Genomic DNA, 16,357 nt, shown 5'->3' with positions numbered 1-16,357 from the left:
AATGTCATTAAAACTGTACCTGTAGATGAATCTATAATTAACTCTGAATATCATACACACCTTCCATATTCAGCTACATCTTTAGACAATAATGATGAGATTAGAATACCAATTCAATCACAAAATATTTATACATATCCCAGCGAGAGTTATATAATTTTGGAGGGAAACTTGATATCACAAGAAAAAGGCCATTACAGTACGAAACTCAGTTTTATCAATAATGGATTTCTTCATTTATTTGAAGAATGTAGATATGAACTTGGAGGAACAATAATTGCGCGTTCTAGATTTCCTGGAATCACATCAACATTAAAAGGATATGCATCATTTACTCCCAATGATTGTATTAAAAATGCCAATTCTGGTTGGTCCATAACGGAGCATCCTAAAATTGTTGAACCGACAACGGGTTATTTTAACGTTTGCATTCCATTGAAACAAATTTTAGGCTTTGGAGAAGATTTTAAAAAAATTATTATTAATTTACAGCAGGAACTCGTATTGGTTCGCAGTCATACTGATTTTAACGCAACTATAACGACAGATGGCGCTACTGATACTCCAAAAGTTAAAATTACAAAAATTATGTGGAAAGTACCTCATATATCTGTTTCTGATGAACAAAAATTGGTATTATTACAACACTTGGAAATGCAAAATAATTTGGAAATTTCATTCAGAAATTGGTCTTTACAAAAGTTACCAGTTCTACCAAAAACAAAATCTTACGATTGGACCATCATGACAGTTAAACAAAGCGAAGTGCCTCGATACATGATTGTAGGTTTTCAGACAGATAGAGAAAATAGTAAAACACGAGATAATAGCGATTTTGATCATTGTAATTTGACTAATTTAAAAGTGTATTTGAATTCTGAGGCTTATCCATATGATAATTTAAATATTGATTTTAAAAAGAAACACTATGCCATTGCTTATGAAATGTATGCAAGGTTTCAAGAATCATATTATTTTCAAGGTAAAAGCGAACCTTGCTTATCCTTAACCAATTTCATACAAAAAGCACCGATATTCATCATAGATTGTAGTCACCAAAACGAAGCAGTAAAAGGTGGTGCTATAGATGTGCGATTAGAACTAGAATCATCAGAAAACTTTCCAGACAACACTTCAGTATACTGTTTAATAATTCATGATCGTACTGTTATCTACAATCCATTATCAAATTTAGTAAAAGTGCAATAATGTTTATTATAGATATCCAAGGTTTCCAATATAAAGACAGCGAGTTCTTTATTAAAGAAATATGTATATTTAATATATATACACGTGTGTGGCATCATACATTTGTCAATTATCCTGTGAGTTTGGATTGTTTTGCAGAAAAACATAAACACCATCTTCAGTGGATAACCGACAATATACATGGAATAAATTGGAATAGTTCACATCCCAATAATATTTCAATGGAAACTATTAGTGAGTACATTAAAAATATTATTGGAACCAATACAATTGTAGTCAAAGGAAGTCCGAAAAAGAAGACACTCCAAAAGTTTTTGTGTAATAAAATTATAGATATAGAAGCTACAATGAACTGTCCAAAATTATGTGTATTAAAACAAAATTCATGCAATATGTTAATCCATTGCAATGTAAATACTATCAATACCTTAAGTTGTTCTCTAGAAATTGTAAATGTAATACATGATTGGTTAATGAATAAATTTATTACTAATATTGAAAATGTTACTTGTGACAAATAAAACTCATATTGTCAAAATTTTTTTTTTATTTTTTTTTCCTCATGTACAAAGCATAACGCAAACAAATATATATATATATATGTATAATATAGCTGCAATTATCATTATTATTATTCACAAATTGTTTCATCAGAATCATAATCGGACTCCTCTGGTTCAACTGGCAAGTTGAAGTTTTGAAAAAATGCATCTGTTACAATACTTGGGAGTACACGATGTGAGTGGTGATTAATAATCCTACTTAAATCGTTAGGGCTTAACGTTCGTGGATTTTTACAGACTGCCAGTAGTGTTATAAAAATATGTCTTATCATAGGTGCCTTTATAATCTCAACTGCTATTTTCTGAATTTTAGCTCGTTCTTCAGTTTCTGATGCATTTACCATTCTGCACTTGTTGGAAGTGTTTCCTCACAATATAATGAAGTTAAGTGAATTCTTAAGGAAAGTTTGCAGAAACAAAAAACAATTTTACAATCTCCACACAGTACTGTACCTCTAAAACAAAAAAAAACCAAAAAATAAATTGCAGTATATATATATATATATATATATATATATATATATATATATATATATATATATATATATATATATATATATATATATATATTGTTATGACAGTTCCGTAGATTGTTCCTACATAGAAAGAGTCCCTCGACGTGAAAGAAGAAGTAGTCACGTACGAGAATATTCTGGATGTCATGGAATAACCCAGAAATGTCTGGTGACATCTAGAACGTCAGAAAACTATATAAACATTATGTGTTTGACATTCTATAGTTCAGTTGTAATTCAGATTTAGTAGTCGACAGTTGTCAGTTTGTTAAAGTTTATATTGTATTTGAGTTTGAATAAAGTTACTTTGAAAAAGTTGTAACATTGGTGACAGCGGTGGGATTTAAGAGATATTGAAGAAGATATTGAGAATTGTTTATGGTAAATACCAGATCATCTAAAGTTGAGAAGGAAATGGATACATCCGGACCACCAGCATGGTTTTTAAAAATGAAAGAAAATGAAGAGAAACGTAGGCAAGAAGAGAAAGAAAATGAAGAGAAACGTAGGCAAGAAGAGAAAGAAAATGAAGAGAAACGTAGGCAAGAAGAGAAAGAAAATGAAGAGAAGCGTAGGCAAGAAGAGAAAGAAAATGAAGAGAAACGTAGGCAAAAAGAGAAAGAAAATGAAGAGAAGCGTAGGCAAGAAGAGAAAGAAAATGAAGAGAAACGTAGGCAAGAAGAGAAAGAAAATGAAGAGAAGCGTAGGCAAGAAGAGAAAGAAAATGAAGAGAAACGTAGGCAAGAAGAGAAAGAGGAAGATAAAAAGCTTAGAAAAGAAGAGGAGGAGAGGCGTAGACAAGCAGAGGTAGAAATTATGAATAGTTTGTCCCAAATTCACGAGCATTTTCAGTTAGAGGTAAGTCGAATTACTAATAAAATAGATATATTAGAAGAAAAACAAAACTGTTTAGATAATAAAATAGAACAACAACAAAATTATTTAGAAAACAAAATAGACCAACAACAAAATCATTTAGAAAATAAAATAGAACAGCAACAAAACGATTTAAAGCAGCAACAAAACGATTTGAAATATAGTTTAGAAAAACAAATAGTAGAGTTAGCAAACAAAATTAATACCCAAGCTTCTTTATCTCATATTGTTTCAGTTACTAATATCGAATCCGAACAAACAGCCCTTTCCTCTTCCATCGTTGATCCAGGCATAATTAGAAGTAGCAAAATTTTAAAACCACCCACGTTTGATGGCCAAACAGCGTGGGAAACTTATCGTTTCCAATTTGAAGCTGCAGCAAGAGCAAATGGCTGGACTGAGAGAGAAATGGCAGCTTCCTTGGTGGTGTCGCTTCGAGGCCAGGCAGCAACCGTCCTTCAATTTCTTCCTCAGGATTCACCTAGTTATGACTCACTTGTTCAAGCTTTAGAAACAAGATATGGCCAACAACATCTGAAGCAGGTTTTTCAAAGTCAGCTTAAAGTTCGGTATCAAAAATATAATGAGAGCCTACAAGAATTTGAAGCTGATATTAAAAGATTATTACATTTGGCATATCCTCAGGCACCAAGAGATTTTCTGGAACAAATCGGTATACAGGCTTTCATAGATGGACTGCATGATATCGAAATGCAACAGGCTCTGCGATTACAATACCACAAAACGCTAGATAAAGCACTAATCTCAGCTCAGGAGTACGAAGCGGCGAAAAATATTTCTAGATCTCTTCCACAATTAAAAGAAATAAGATTTACAGAAAATAAGCAAGTCACAACCACAGATAATGAACAACTAGTTTTATCCCAGATATTAAGCTTACTACAAAATATCCAACAAAAACCTCGAAATGAAAACAGAAGATGTTTTAACTGCGGAAGAATGGGACATCTAAAATCCAATTGCAGAAGCCGATCCCAAGCACGAAAAGAAGAATACAAGAATGAGATCAGAAGGTCGCCTAGTTCGACATCCAGAAGCCTGTCGCAAAGTCTCACTAGAAATGATGGTAGATGGTCACTAGGAAACAGATTTCCTACAACTGACCATAGAAAGGAAGAAAATACACTGGAATTTGAAGTTAGCCATTTGAAGGAACACCTAGCGATTAGTAAAAATAAAATAGAAAAATTAAGAGAACAGGTGACAATATTGCAAGAAGAGTGTAAGGTAATTCAAAATAATGCAAAAACTACACAGTCCAATCTGGAAAACGAATGTCAAAAACTGATGAAAGAGAAGAATGTGTTAAATAAACAATTTCAAGAATACCAAAATGCATTAAATGAATTACAAGTTCAAAGCCAACATCAGCTAGCACAAAAAGAGAATGTAACCGAAGAAGTTAGTCTGCGGATGACCACAGTTGAACAGCAAGAAGATAATGACCAGATTTCTCTGGAAAACATTAAGAAGAGTCAAAAGAAAGATAACGACTTAAGAGTTATACGAGATTGGCTTAAAAATGGAGTAAGACCTCTTTGGCAGGAAATATCTAAATACAGTCGAACTATAAAGGCGTACTGGGCTCAATGGGAATCCTTGCATCTTTCGAATGGTTTGTTATATCGGAAGTGGGAAAGTTCCGATGGAGTACGTATAGTTCAACAGGTGGTACTGCCAAAATCACACATTAAAAGTGTGTTGCAAGAACTTCATAGCAGCCTGTCTGGAGGACATTTTGGAGTAAAAAGAACACTGGCCAGGGTTCGAGACAGATTTTATTGGATCAATTGTCGCCGAGATGTAGAAGAATGGTGTAAGAAATGCGACTTATGTAACGGTAGAAAAGGCCCTAGAACAAGAAGTCGTGGTAAAATGGCACAATATCTTTCCGGAGAGCCTTTTGAACGACTTGCAGTTGATATTCTCGGTCCACTTCCAACGACAGAGAGAGGTAACAAGTACTTAATGGTTGCAATGGATTATTTTTCAAAATGGCCTGAAATTGCACCTCTTCCTAATCAAGAAGCGACGACTGTAGCAGAAGCATTCATAACACACGTCGTATCAAGACATGGAGTTCCTTTAGAGTTGCATTCTGATCAGGGACGAAATTTTGAATCCGAATTATGGCAAGAATTAATGAAAATCTTGGGTATTAAGAAAACTCGAACTACGCCTCTCCACCCACAATCAGACGGAATGATCGAAAGACATAATAGAACTATTTGTCAATACCTCTCAATGTTTGTTGCTGATAATCAAAAAGATTGGGATACCCTAATACCTCTATTCCTGTTAGCCTACAGAAGTTCTGAACATGAAGCAACCGGTTATTCTCCATCAATGATGATCATCGGAAGAGAAATGAAGCTTCCTCAAGATCTTATTTTCGGAAAATTGGCTACCTGTGAAGAAGAACCTTCATCCCTGACGTACCTAGAAAGCTTAAGAGAAAAACTGGAAAAAGTCCACGAATTTGCTCGTAAAAGTTTGAAGCTTCAAAGTGATAAAGCCAAGTCCAGGTTCGATGTGCAAGCTACAGGGACAACTTTCGAAAGAGGTGATCCAGTATGGCTATACAATCCCACACGCAAGAAAGGACTTTGTCCGAAACTTCAACGAAACTGGGAAGGCCCGTACACCGTCTTAAAGAAAATAAATGATCTGGTCTACCGCATCCAGTTTTCAGCGAGAAGTAAACCCAAGGTAGTTCACATTGAGAGATTAGCCCCATATCATGGAACTGATCCACCTTGTTGGCTTCAACCAGACCCTGATAGACCAGTTATTCGAGGCGAATAACTATAAAGGAGGGAGCAGTGTTATGACAGTTCCGTAGATTGTTCCTACATAGAAAGAGTCCCTCGACGTGAAAGAAGAAGTAGTCACGTACGAGAATATTCTGGATGTCATGGAATAACCCAGAAATGTCTGGTGACATCTAGAACGTCAGAAAACTATATAAACATTATGTGTTTGACATTCTATAGTTCAGTTGTAATTCAGATTTAGTAGTCGACAGTTGTCAGTTTGTTAAAGTTTATATTGTATTTGAGTTTGAATAAAGTTACTTTGAAAAAGTTGTAACAATATATATATATATATATATATATATATATATATATATATATATATATATATATATATATGAGCAATATTTCTACTTTTCGGTGAATTTTGTGGGGAGGGTCCTCAGATTTTCTTCAAATTTTAGTATGTTATTGGACCTATTGAGAAAACGTCATCCTGAGAGTTACAGCCCCCTAGGGGTTTTAGAGCCCTAGATAGGGCCCGTCAAAGACTCAAAAAAGGTCGTTTTTAGCCTATATTTGACAGGCTGTATGTCGACTCCCAGTTACCCGATTTTAACTCACCAAACGTCATTTTCTTTGTAATTTTAAGTGCTTTTCTCAGTGACAATTTCAAGTCTCTAATTAATAACCTTGATTTTTGGGACCATTTTAAGTAACACTAAAAATTTCAAAAAATTGCTATTTTCAAAAATTCGTTAAAAATCTAATTTTAATCCGATTTTCTTTTTCTGGTCGACAGTTTAAAGGTAATAAAAAGGTCTTTAAAACAATATTTCAAGAGTTAAAATCCGTTCGGTAGAAGCGGATATACAACAGATTGAAAATGGACATTTATGTAAAAATCGCATTTTTACGGATTTTTAAAGTGCTGACACGTTTTGGGGTATATATTAAATTGTACAAAATTTTTTTTAGAAGTAGCTTTTTATATAAATAATAACTTCGTATTGGAGATTTTCTTGGCCCGGGCCTCTATCTACCTTATATGACCCTCTAAAAATGAGTATTTTGTTACTCAAATGAGGTGACTTAACAAACAACTTACGGCCTATTTCTATCAATCAGAGAGCCTGAAGACTTTAACTATTACGGATTAGAAAAGTAGAGATCACAACCTTTTATTTGAGGGCTCACACAAACTTCTAGGTAGCCTAGAAGTACAGTTATGATATTTCAAAATCCTAACTAAAATTAAAGTATCAATTCTGTGAACGCTACTTTTATAGACTAAGAGCCGCTATGGGTGAAATTTGTTAATTATTTTAGGCACGATAAGAGGCCATAACTTAAACAATAAAACCTAAAAGAAAACGTATGAACACTATACCGTCACTTTTTAGAGGCACATACCTCGACAGTGGCGCATCAAACTTTCCACTTATGAACGGGATAAATAAATTAAAAGGTACCCTTCCTTACACCCAGAATTCAATTTTGTTAATTTTTTAAAGTTCTACGTTATTAAAAAATAAAACTCAGTGTAATTTTAACCCGCCTCCCCCATCCCCCTTCCCCCACCACCAAAAATCCAAAAAAACTGTTTTTTAAGGGATTTTTGGTGATTTTCCCTATTTTATAGACTTTAAAATAGATTAAATTAATGTTTCTTTATAGGTTATATGTAAATTGAAGTAACTGTGTCCTGTAGAATATTTAAAAATTGGAGAAATACGTTGAAAGTCCCAAAAACCCCCTCGAAAAACAATTTTTTGGATTTTTGAAGATGGAGAACCTTACGGAAACTTCTGAAATAAATTAGAAATATAGCATTTGATAAAATACACAAGATTAAAACAAAATAGTCCAACAGCCATCACCAAAAAAAGTTTTTCGTTTAAAGGTTTATAAAAATAAAAAAATAATTTTTTTAGGTTATGTCACTCAACCTACGTGTCTATAAAAAATAGGCATGTTTTGTAAAAGCCACAAGTATACGTGTGAATTTTTTTAAATTTTAAAATTGATTATATCCCACCTAAAAAAAATAAAAAACGAGAAATGAACTTTTTGATGGTGGGGGTAGGAAAACAGGGGAGGCGAGTTGAAATTACACTGAGTCTTATTTTTGAATCACGTATAACTTTAAAAAATAAAAAAAATTTATTCTGGGAGTGAGGGAGGGTACCTTTTAATTTATTTATCCCCTCCATAAGTGGAATGTTTGATGCGCCACTGTCGAGGTGTGTGCCTCTAAAAAGTGACGGCAGAGTGTTCATAGCTTTTCTTTTAGGTTCTACTATTTAAGTTTTAGGCTCTTATCGTGCTTAAAATAATTATCAAATTTCATCTATAGCGGCTCTTAGTCTATAAAAATAGCGTTCACAGAATTGATACTTTGATTTTAGTTAAGACTTTGAAATATCATAACTGTACTTGTAGGCTACGTAGAAGTTTGTATGACCCCTTAAATAAAAGGTTTTAATCTCTACTTTTATAATCTGTGATAGATAAAGTCTTCAGGCTATCTGATTGATAGAAATAAGCCGTAAGTTGTTTGTTAAGTTGCCTCATTTGAGTACAAAATACTCATTTTTAGAGGGTTATATGAGGTAGATAGAGGCTCGGGCCAAGAAAATCTCCAATGAAACGTTATTATTTATATAAAAAACTACCTGTGAAAAAATTTTTGTACAATTTAATATATACCCCAAAAGGTGCCAGCACTTTGAAAATGCGTAAAAACGCGATTTTTACAAAAATGTCTATTTTCAATCTGTTTTATCTCCACTTCTACTAAACGGATTTTAACTCACAAAATATCATTTTAAAGCCCTTTTTAATACCTTTAAACTGTCGTCCAGAAAATGAAAATCGGATTAAAATTAGATTTTTAACAAATTTTTGAAAATAGTAATTTTTTGAAATTTTTAGCGTTACTTAAAGTGGTCCCAAAAATCAGGGTTATTGACTAAAGACTTGAAATTGTCACTGAAAAAACTACTTAAAATTACAAAGACAATGACGTTTGGTAAGTTAAAATCGGTTAAATGGGAGCCGATATACAGCCTGTCAAATATACGGCAAAAAGGACCTTTTTTGGGCCTTTGACGGGCCCTATCTAGGGCTCTAAGGCCCCTAGGGGTCTGTAACTCTCAGGATAACGTTTTTTAAATAGGTCCAATAACATACTAAAATTTGAAGAAAATCCGAGGACACTCCCCACAAAATTCACCGAAAAGTAGAAACATTGCTCATATATATATATATATATATATATATATATATATATATATATTAATACAAAATTACTCCGTAGGAGGTATCAATGTGGTGGTGCAGTCATCGTCATCGTCGTCGCCGTAGTCATTTCTGGTCTCACTTATTGTCGCTCTTCTGGTATGATCTTCTTTATCATCATCATCATCTATAATGTGTTCATCAAATGACCACACTTGTGAATTTTGATCAAGTTCAATGGACTCAACATGCTGTGTTACTCTCCTCTTCAATTTTTTCTTTAAAGGTTCCTTCTGAATTGATTTAATAGAAGGAGTAGTAGTAGGAGGAGGAGGAAGAGCTTCTGTCTCCTCCTCTAAGTCAAAGTAGTATCTCTTCATTGCTTTTTCAAACAATCCTATCTCATTAGAATCATTTATTTGCATACGGATATATTTTACTGGTAAGTTACCAAATTTTCTCGACAGCGTTGTGGACTTTGGGTTATATACTAAGTCTATTAAGATTCTATCATTCCGGAGAGATATGCTTCTTAAACCATATCTGAAATGGAATGCAAAAACTGATTGTTAAAAAAAAAAAAAAAAAAAAAAAAAAAAAAACATACCTGAATAGCTGCCTTATGACTACTAGAGCCATTTTCGTGGGGAAATTTAATCTATCTTCTATGGATACCAAAATTGTACATGGTACACCAGACATTTTATATATAGAAAAGAACAACAATAAACAATAAATAAAACAGTGACAATAAATGAGACCACGATGAATACACCAACAATGACAAAATGTTACTCACTTAGTACTTATTTCAACCTGTTATTGGTATAATATCATATCCGTTTGCAGGCACCTGTATATATATATATATATCAAAATTTTATCTATTACCTACTAAAATACTACATAAAACATTTTTAATGAGATGCACTTATTGGAAAACAAAGCAATTATATTACATATTTTTTTCTAATAAGTGCATTGCAAGAAAATGTTTTAATGAATAATTAAAATAATTGGTGTTTGTGACATTGTTGTTATCTAATGGTCATTAATTACAAATTGTTTTTTTGTTTAAGCATATCTATGCAATTCCACTTATTTTAAAATAATTAGGATCCAATTATTGTGAAATACCTTATTTTATTACTTTGTTGCTATCTATCTAATTGACAAGAAAAATGTTTTAATGAATAATTTTGCATATATATAATTAGAATCCAATTATTGTAAAAATACCTTATTTATTACTTTGTTGCTATCTATCTAATTGTGAAGAAAAATGTTTTAATGAATAATTAAAATAATGGTTATTTGCAACATTGTTGTTATCTAATGACCATGCATACCTACTTACAAATAATTACTATGCACAAACATGATCAAACAATCATTTACGTACTGCTTGCGGTTCATTTAGAATCGGTAGCTTCAGTGTAGCAGAAGTGCCAATGAGTTGTCAGTATTTTTGAAAATAATATAAAACATACCATGTCTTCACAAACTTTGGATATGTTTGTTTTGGATATGGTGAAGAAAGTGGAAAAAGTTGTAATGCTGTTACGAACAATTGAGGAGTTCAACAAGTGGATCAGATTTATCAAAATAAGTATAAATTTAGTTAAGAAAGCAATCCAAAATAAGTCTCACCATATTAAACATCGTAATAGAATTGAAACGGGTTTGGGTCTTTTAAATTATCACAAACACAATTTGAAACATCGAAAATTATTAAAACTACAGTCAAAAAAACAAAAATCTAAAAAAAAAACTAATAATAATTTAATATGGCGTGATTTAGAGTCAAGTTTTAATAAAAGAATCAAAACTGGTGTAATTATTAATTTAAATTTTAAAGATCCTAAAACATTTTTGAAAAAGGCATTTAGAAGTTTTTCTCTAAAAATTAAAGAGGCACTAAAACAAACACTTTTAAAAGTCAATACTGTATTTTTAGCAAGTTTTATTAAACCTCATAATTTAGAAACTGATATTAAACATTTTGCAACAAAAAACGAAATAATTGATCACACTACTAATTTAAAAGAGTGGTATGAGGAATACGTCATTAATAGAATATTATCAAAAATTGAAGATTTTCAGGAGAGAGATTCAGGATTTGCATTGTATGAAATTTTGAATTTAAAAGTAAATATAAATCAGTATATACCCATAGCAGTAGGTTGTTCTAGTTACATAGAATTACCTGATTTTATTAAAAATAAAAAATCTTGTATTAATATTAAAAACAATGATAATTACTGTTTCCTTTGGTCTGTTGTGGCATATTTGTTTCCTGTACAACCAAATACAAATTCTAGTAGAATATCCTCATATCCACATTTTTCAAGTGTTCTAAAATATGATAACATTGATTTCCCAATGAGATTAAAAGATATAGGGAAATTTGAACAAATGAATAATATATCCATAAACGTTTTTGGTATTTTTGAACATAACAGCATAGCACCAGTCTGTTTAAGTAAATTTGACTTTAGAAAACGTGTCAATCTACTAATACTTCCTTATACAAATGAAAATATTGAATATGACAATCGAGATAATAATATTAATTTTGAAAATATTTGTATTGATCACTATCAGATTTACCATTATGTCCTTATAAAAAATTTATCAAAATTAGTTTTTACACAATTAAATAATAGTAATACTAAAAAGTGGATATGTGATCGATGTTTAAATTATTTTTCATCTGAACCTCTTCTTCAACAACATTGGGTGGACTGTTTTACAATGAATAATACTAAAATGATAATTCCCAATTGGAATAAGAGAATCTTGAAATTTTCTAATTTTAAGAACAAAATTAAAGTTTCCTTTGTCATTTACGCAGATATAGAATGTCTCCTATTAAAGTATTCCGATCCTACCATTCCAACGGCGAACATGAGAAAAATTCAACATCATGTACCTTATAGTGTAGCTTTTCTACTAAAATGTTCATATGATGATTCATTAACACAATTTAAAATTTATACAGGAGAGGACTGTATATCCTGGTTTGTTAAAGAATTAGGGTTAATCAGTAAAAAACTGGATGATATCTATTCAAACGTTGTTCCAATGACACCTTTGACAAATCTAGAAGAAAATCAATTTTTAAATGCAGAATTATGTTATATTTGCACACAACCCTTTTCAGATGATGATATTAAATGCAAAGATCATTGCCACAGGACTGGAACCTATAGGGGTCCTTCACATCAATGTTGCAATTTACAGTTACGTGAAACTTTTATGATACCTATAGTATTTCATAATTTGGGATATGATAGTCACTTCCTAATTAAACATTTAAATACGGACATTGAAGGAAATTTTCAAATATTACCTCTAAATAAAGAAAGATATATTTCCTTTACAAAATTTGTACAAGGTACTAAATGCAGTTTACGATTTATCGATTCCTATAGATTTATGTCTGAAAGTATCGATAAGCTTGCCTCCTATTTGACTACTTCTCAAAACAAAATTTTAAAATCGTTTTTCCCAAATGAAATCCAATTTAATTTGTTGACACGAAAAGGTGTTTTTCCTTATGAGTATTTAGATTCTTGGGAAAAACTTAAAGATGAAAATTTACCTCCTAAAAATGCTTTTTATAGCACTCTTACTAAAACACATATTAGTGATGATGATTACAATCATGCATGCAACATATGGACAGAATTTCATAATAATACGTTAAAAGATTTTTCGGAAATTTATCTAACTACAGACGTATTATTATTAGGTGATATTGTTGAAAATTTTCGGGAAACTTCTTTAAAAACATATGGCTTAGATCCTCTTCACTATTACACAGCTCCAGGATTATCATTTGATGCATGTCTTAAGATTACTGGAGTAGAAATTGAGTTATTAGATGACATAGATAAAGTAATGTTTATCGAACGAGGTCTACGAGGAGGAATTTCACAAGTATCCAATAGATATGGCAAAGCAAATAACAAATATATGAGTAAAGACTATAATGAACAAGATCGTGATTCCTACTTAATATATTGGGATTTTGTAAATTTATATGGTACAATAATGTGTTTTTCTCTACCTTATGGAGGTTTTGAATGGATAGATCCTAATGTGATGCCAGATATTACAACCGTTGATAAAAACTCTGATATCGGATATATATTAGAATGTGACATTATTTATTCAAAAGAACTATTTAATATACACAAAGATTTACCCTTATGTCCTGAACATCTAATACCACCAAAATCAAAATCCAAAGTAACAAAATTATTAACAACTTTATTTGATAAGAAACACTATATAATTCATTACAGAGCTCTTCAACAAGCAGTAACACTAGGTTTAAAACTTGATAAAATTTACAGAGTCTTAAAATTCAATCAGGCACCTTGGGTGAAGAAATATGTTGATCTAAATACAGAACTTAGGAAAAAAAGTAAAAATGAATTTGAATCAAATAATTACAAAATGATGACAAATTCCTTCTTCGGCAAGACCTGTGAAAATGTACGTAAATACAAGGACTGTAAATTACTATCAAAGTGGGAAGGCCGTTATGGTGTTCGAAATTACATTTCAAAACCCAATTTTCATAGTCTATCTATTATTAATGAAAATCTTGTAGTTGTAGAAATGAAGCGAACACAAATAACATTTAATAAACCTCTTTTTATAGGTTTTTCTATTTTAGATTTATCTAAAGTTTGGTTGTACGACTTCCATTATAACTATACTAAAAACAAATTTGGAGATAACGCAAAACTCCTTTATTGTGACACTGACTCTTTAATTTATCATATTTTCGACGAAAATGTATATGAGCATATGAGGGCTGATATAAATAAGTTTGACACATCAAATTTTTCAGTAAATAATGCCTATAACATGCCACTATGTAATAAAAAAGTTTTAGGATTAATGAAAGATGAAAATGGTGGTCGAATTATGACTGAGTTTGTAGGTTTACGATCAAAAATGTATGCATTAAAAGTATTAAATGAAAAAGAAGAATATAGTATTAAAAAAGCTAAAGGCATAAAAAAAGTGAATTAAAATCTATAACCTTTAAAGATTATTCTGATTGTCTATTTCATCACACAGTTACGAACGCTACCCAAAATCTTATCATTTCTAAAAAACATGAGGTTTACACAATTCAACAAAATAAAGTTGCCTTAAGACCTACTGATGATAAAAGAATAGTCAATTATTTTGAAACTGATACTCTCCCTTGGGGGTGGGAAGAAGAAGAATGAACTCCTCAATTGCCATTTTAGAAGACCTTCATACAAGAATACATCAAGATCCACACTAAAAAACGTAAAATATAAAAAAATTAATACAAAAAGAATCACTTTTAATTTTATATTTTTTTCTTGTTTTAGTTCATGCGAAGGCGCTACTACCCCCTCCAGTTCTCTCTCTCTTTAAAAGATATATACAGCTACAAGAGATTTTCAATTTCACTGTGTATTGAAGAGCCACAACAATGAAGATGTATTTTTTTTATTTATTATTTGCTATCGTTCTTGTTACACAAATTATTGGAGTTCCAGCATCCAAAACTGTGTTTGTTAATACTGAATACCAAATTGACGATGGTGACTTTATAGTTGCAGAAGTATATCACAATGAAATAATTTTAAATGAATATTTAGCGTTCCGTTCTGAAAATCCAGTACCAATGTATTCCTCAGTTACCTGTAAAGATGAGAAAGTAGGAAACTATTCCTGTGGTTTTACAATGGGATCAAATGACCATTATTATCCTATTGTTCCATTCAAAAGCCCAATCTTATGTGGACACTATAAACTTACACAATTTCAAAATAGACCTATCAGCTACAGAGATTATTTTTGGAAGAACGCCGAAAGCTTTTACAAACAAGCTGCTGCTCTGAAGATATCGAATCTATATAAATATACTACATTGAATGACATTTGTTTTGTATACCTATGAATTTAATAAAAAGAATAAAAAAAAATTTCTTTTATTTCTTTCTTAGTCATACTTCTTACCTAAAACCAATCTCAGATAAAAAAACAATAGTATGAAATTTTTATTTTATTTTAAAATCACGAATCTATATAAATATACTACATTTGAATGACATTTGTTTTGTATACCTATGAATTTAATAAAAGAATAACAAAATATGTCTTTTATTTCTTTCTTAGTCATACTTCTTACCTAAAACCAATCTCAGATAAAAACAATAGTATGAAATTTTTATTTTATTTTAAAATCACATACACACACAAAAGTAACATTTTTTGTTCTTTACTATTCTTAATAGACTTCATCTTCCTCCTCTTCTTCCTCTTCACTAAAAAACCCTTCATCTGGCATTAGAGCATTACAATATTGACCATATCCTAAATCAGTTATGTCCTCACATAATGTATTCAGATTAATATCATTGCTCAGGAACGCAGCACAAACACCTACCGCTTCATCATAATCACATGCTAGATACAACTTTGAACGATCTGACGTTACCTTATACTCATGCCATGCTTCTCTTGATAGGCTCCAAAAAACGTTATACAACTCTGACACTCTTATCTCGCACTTCATAATTCTCTACCATTTTTTTGTTGTTACTGCCAACACACAATTCACACATTTCTGCTAATAAACCAAATCCCCCACCACGAGCCTCACCGAGCCTCACCGAACCTCGACGATATGTCCTAGAGAGAAAAAGCATTGAAAAGTCCTAGGAATTCTGGGCCCGATATTTTACATTGAAAAGTACTAGGAATTCTGGGTCCAAAAATTAACATGGAAAAGTCCTAGGAATTCTGGGCCCGATATTTTGGGCCCAGAACCACTATAGCTATACTACTAATAATAGAAAGAAAAAAATCTTATACCAAATCATCAATTTGGTTTCAGACATAAACATTCCACTATAGATCAAGTTCACCGAATAACGAATATAATAGAAAAAACATTAGAAGAAAAGAAAGTCTGCTCTACAATCTTCTTGGACGTAGCACAGGCATTTGATAAAGTCTGGCATGAGGGTTTAAACTATAAACTAAGAACGTTCATGCCTAAACAGTATTCGGAAATCCTAGAATCATACATTGCGAATAGATATTTCAGAGTTAAACAAGAAGAAGTGTACACCGATTTAAGGGAGATCAAAGCTGGCGTGCCACAAGGGAGCGTATTAGG

General features: G+C 31.5%; 2 protein-coding genes across 2 annotated transcripts; one reads left to right on the top strand and one right to left on the bottom strand.

The window, feature by feature from the left end:
- Positions 1 to 9,213: 9,213 nt before the first annotated feature.
- LOC126892678 (uncharacterized) lies at positions 9,214 to 10,642 on the bottom strand. Its single transcript, XM_050662318.1, has 2 exons — positions 9,785 to 10,642; positions 9,214 to 9,720 (listed from the first exon to the last, which is right to left on the bottom strand). Exons 1-2 carry the CDS (start codon positions 9,877 to 9,879, stop codon positions 9,246 to 9,248), a joined length of 570 nt encoding a protein of 189 aa, XP_050518275.1. The 5' UTR covers positions 9,880 to 10,642; the 3' UTR covers positions 9,214 to 9,245.
- Positions 10,643 to 11,946: 1,304 nt separating this feature from the next.
- LOC126891303 (uncharacterized) lies at positions 11,947 to 14,226 on the top strand. The gene has a single exon (XM_050660482.1). It carries the CDS (start codon positions 11,947 to 11,949, stop codon positions 14,224 to 14,226), a length of 2,280 nt encoding a protein of 759 aa, XP_050516439.1.
- The last annotated feature ends 2,131 nt before the right edge of the window (positions 14,227 to 16,357 follow it).

Source organism: Diabrotica virgifera, chromosome 9, assembly GCF_917563875.1.
Source record: "Diabrotica virgifera virgifera chromosome 9, PGI_DIABVI_V3a".
NCBI classification, from domain to species: domain Eukaryota; kingdom Metazoa; phylum Arthropoda; class Insecta; order Coleoptera; family Chrysomelidae; genus Diabrotica; species Diabrotica virgifera.
Note: the sequence above shows the minus strand (reverse complement) of the source record. Positions and strands in the feature narration are given on the sequence as shown.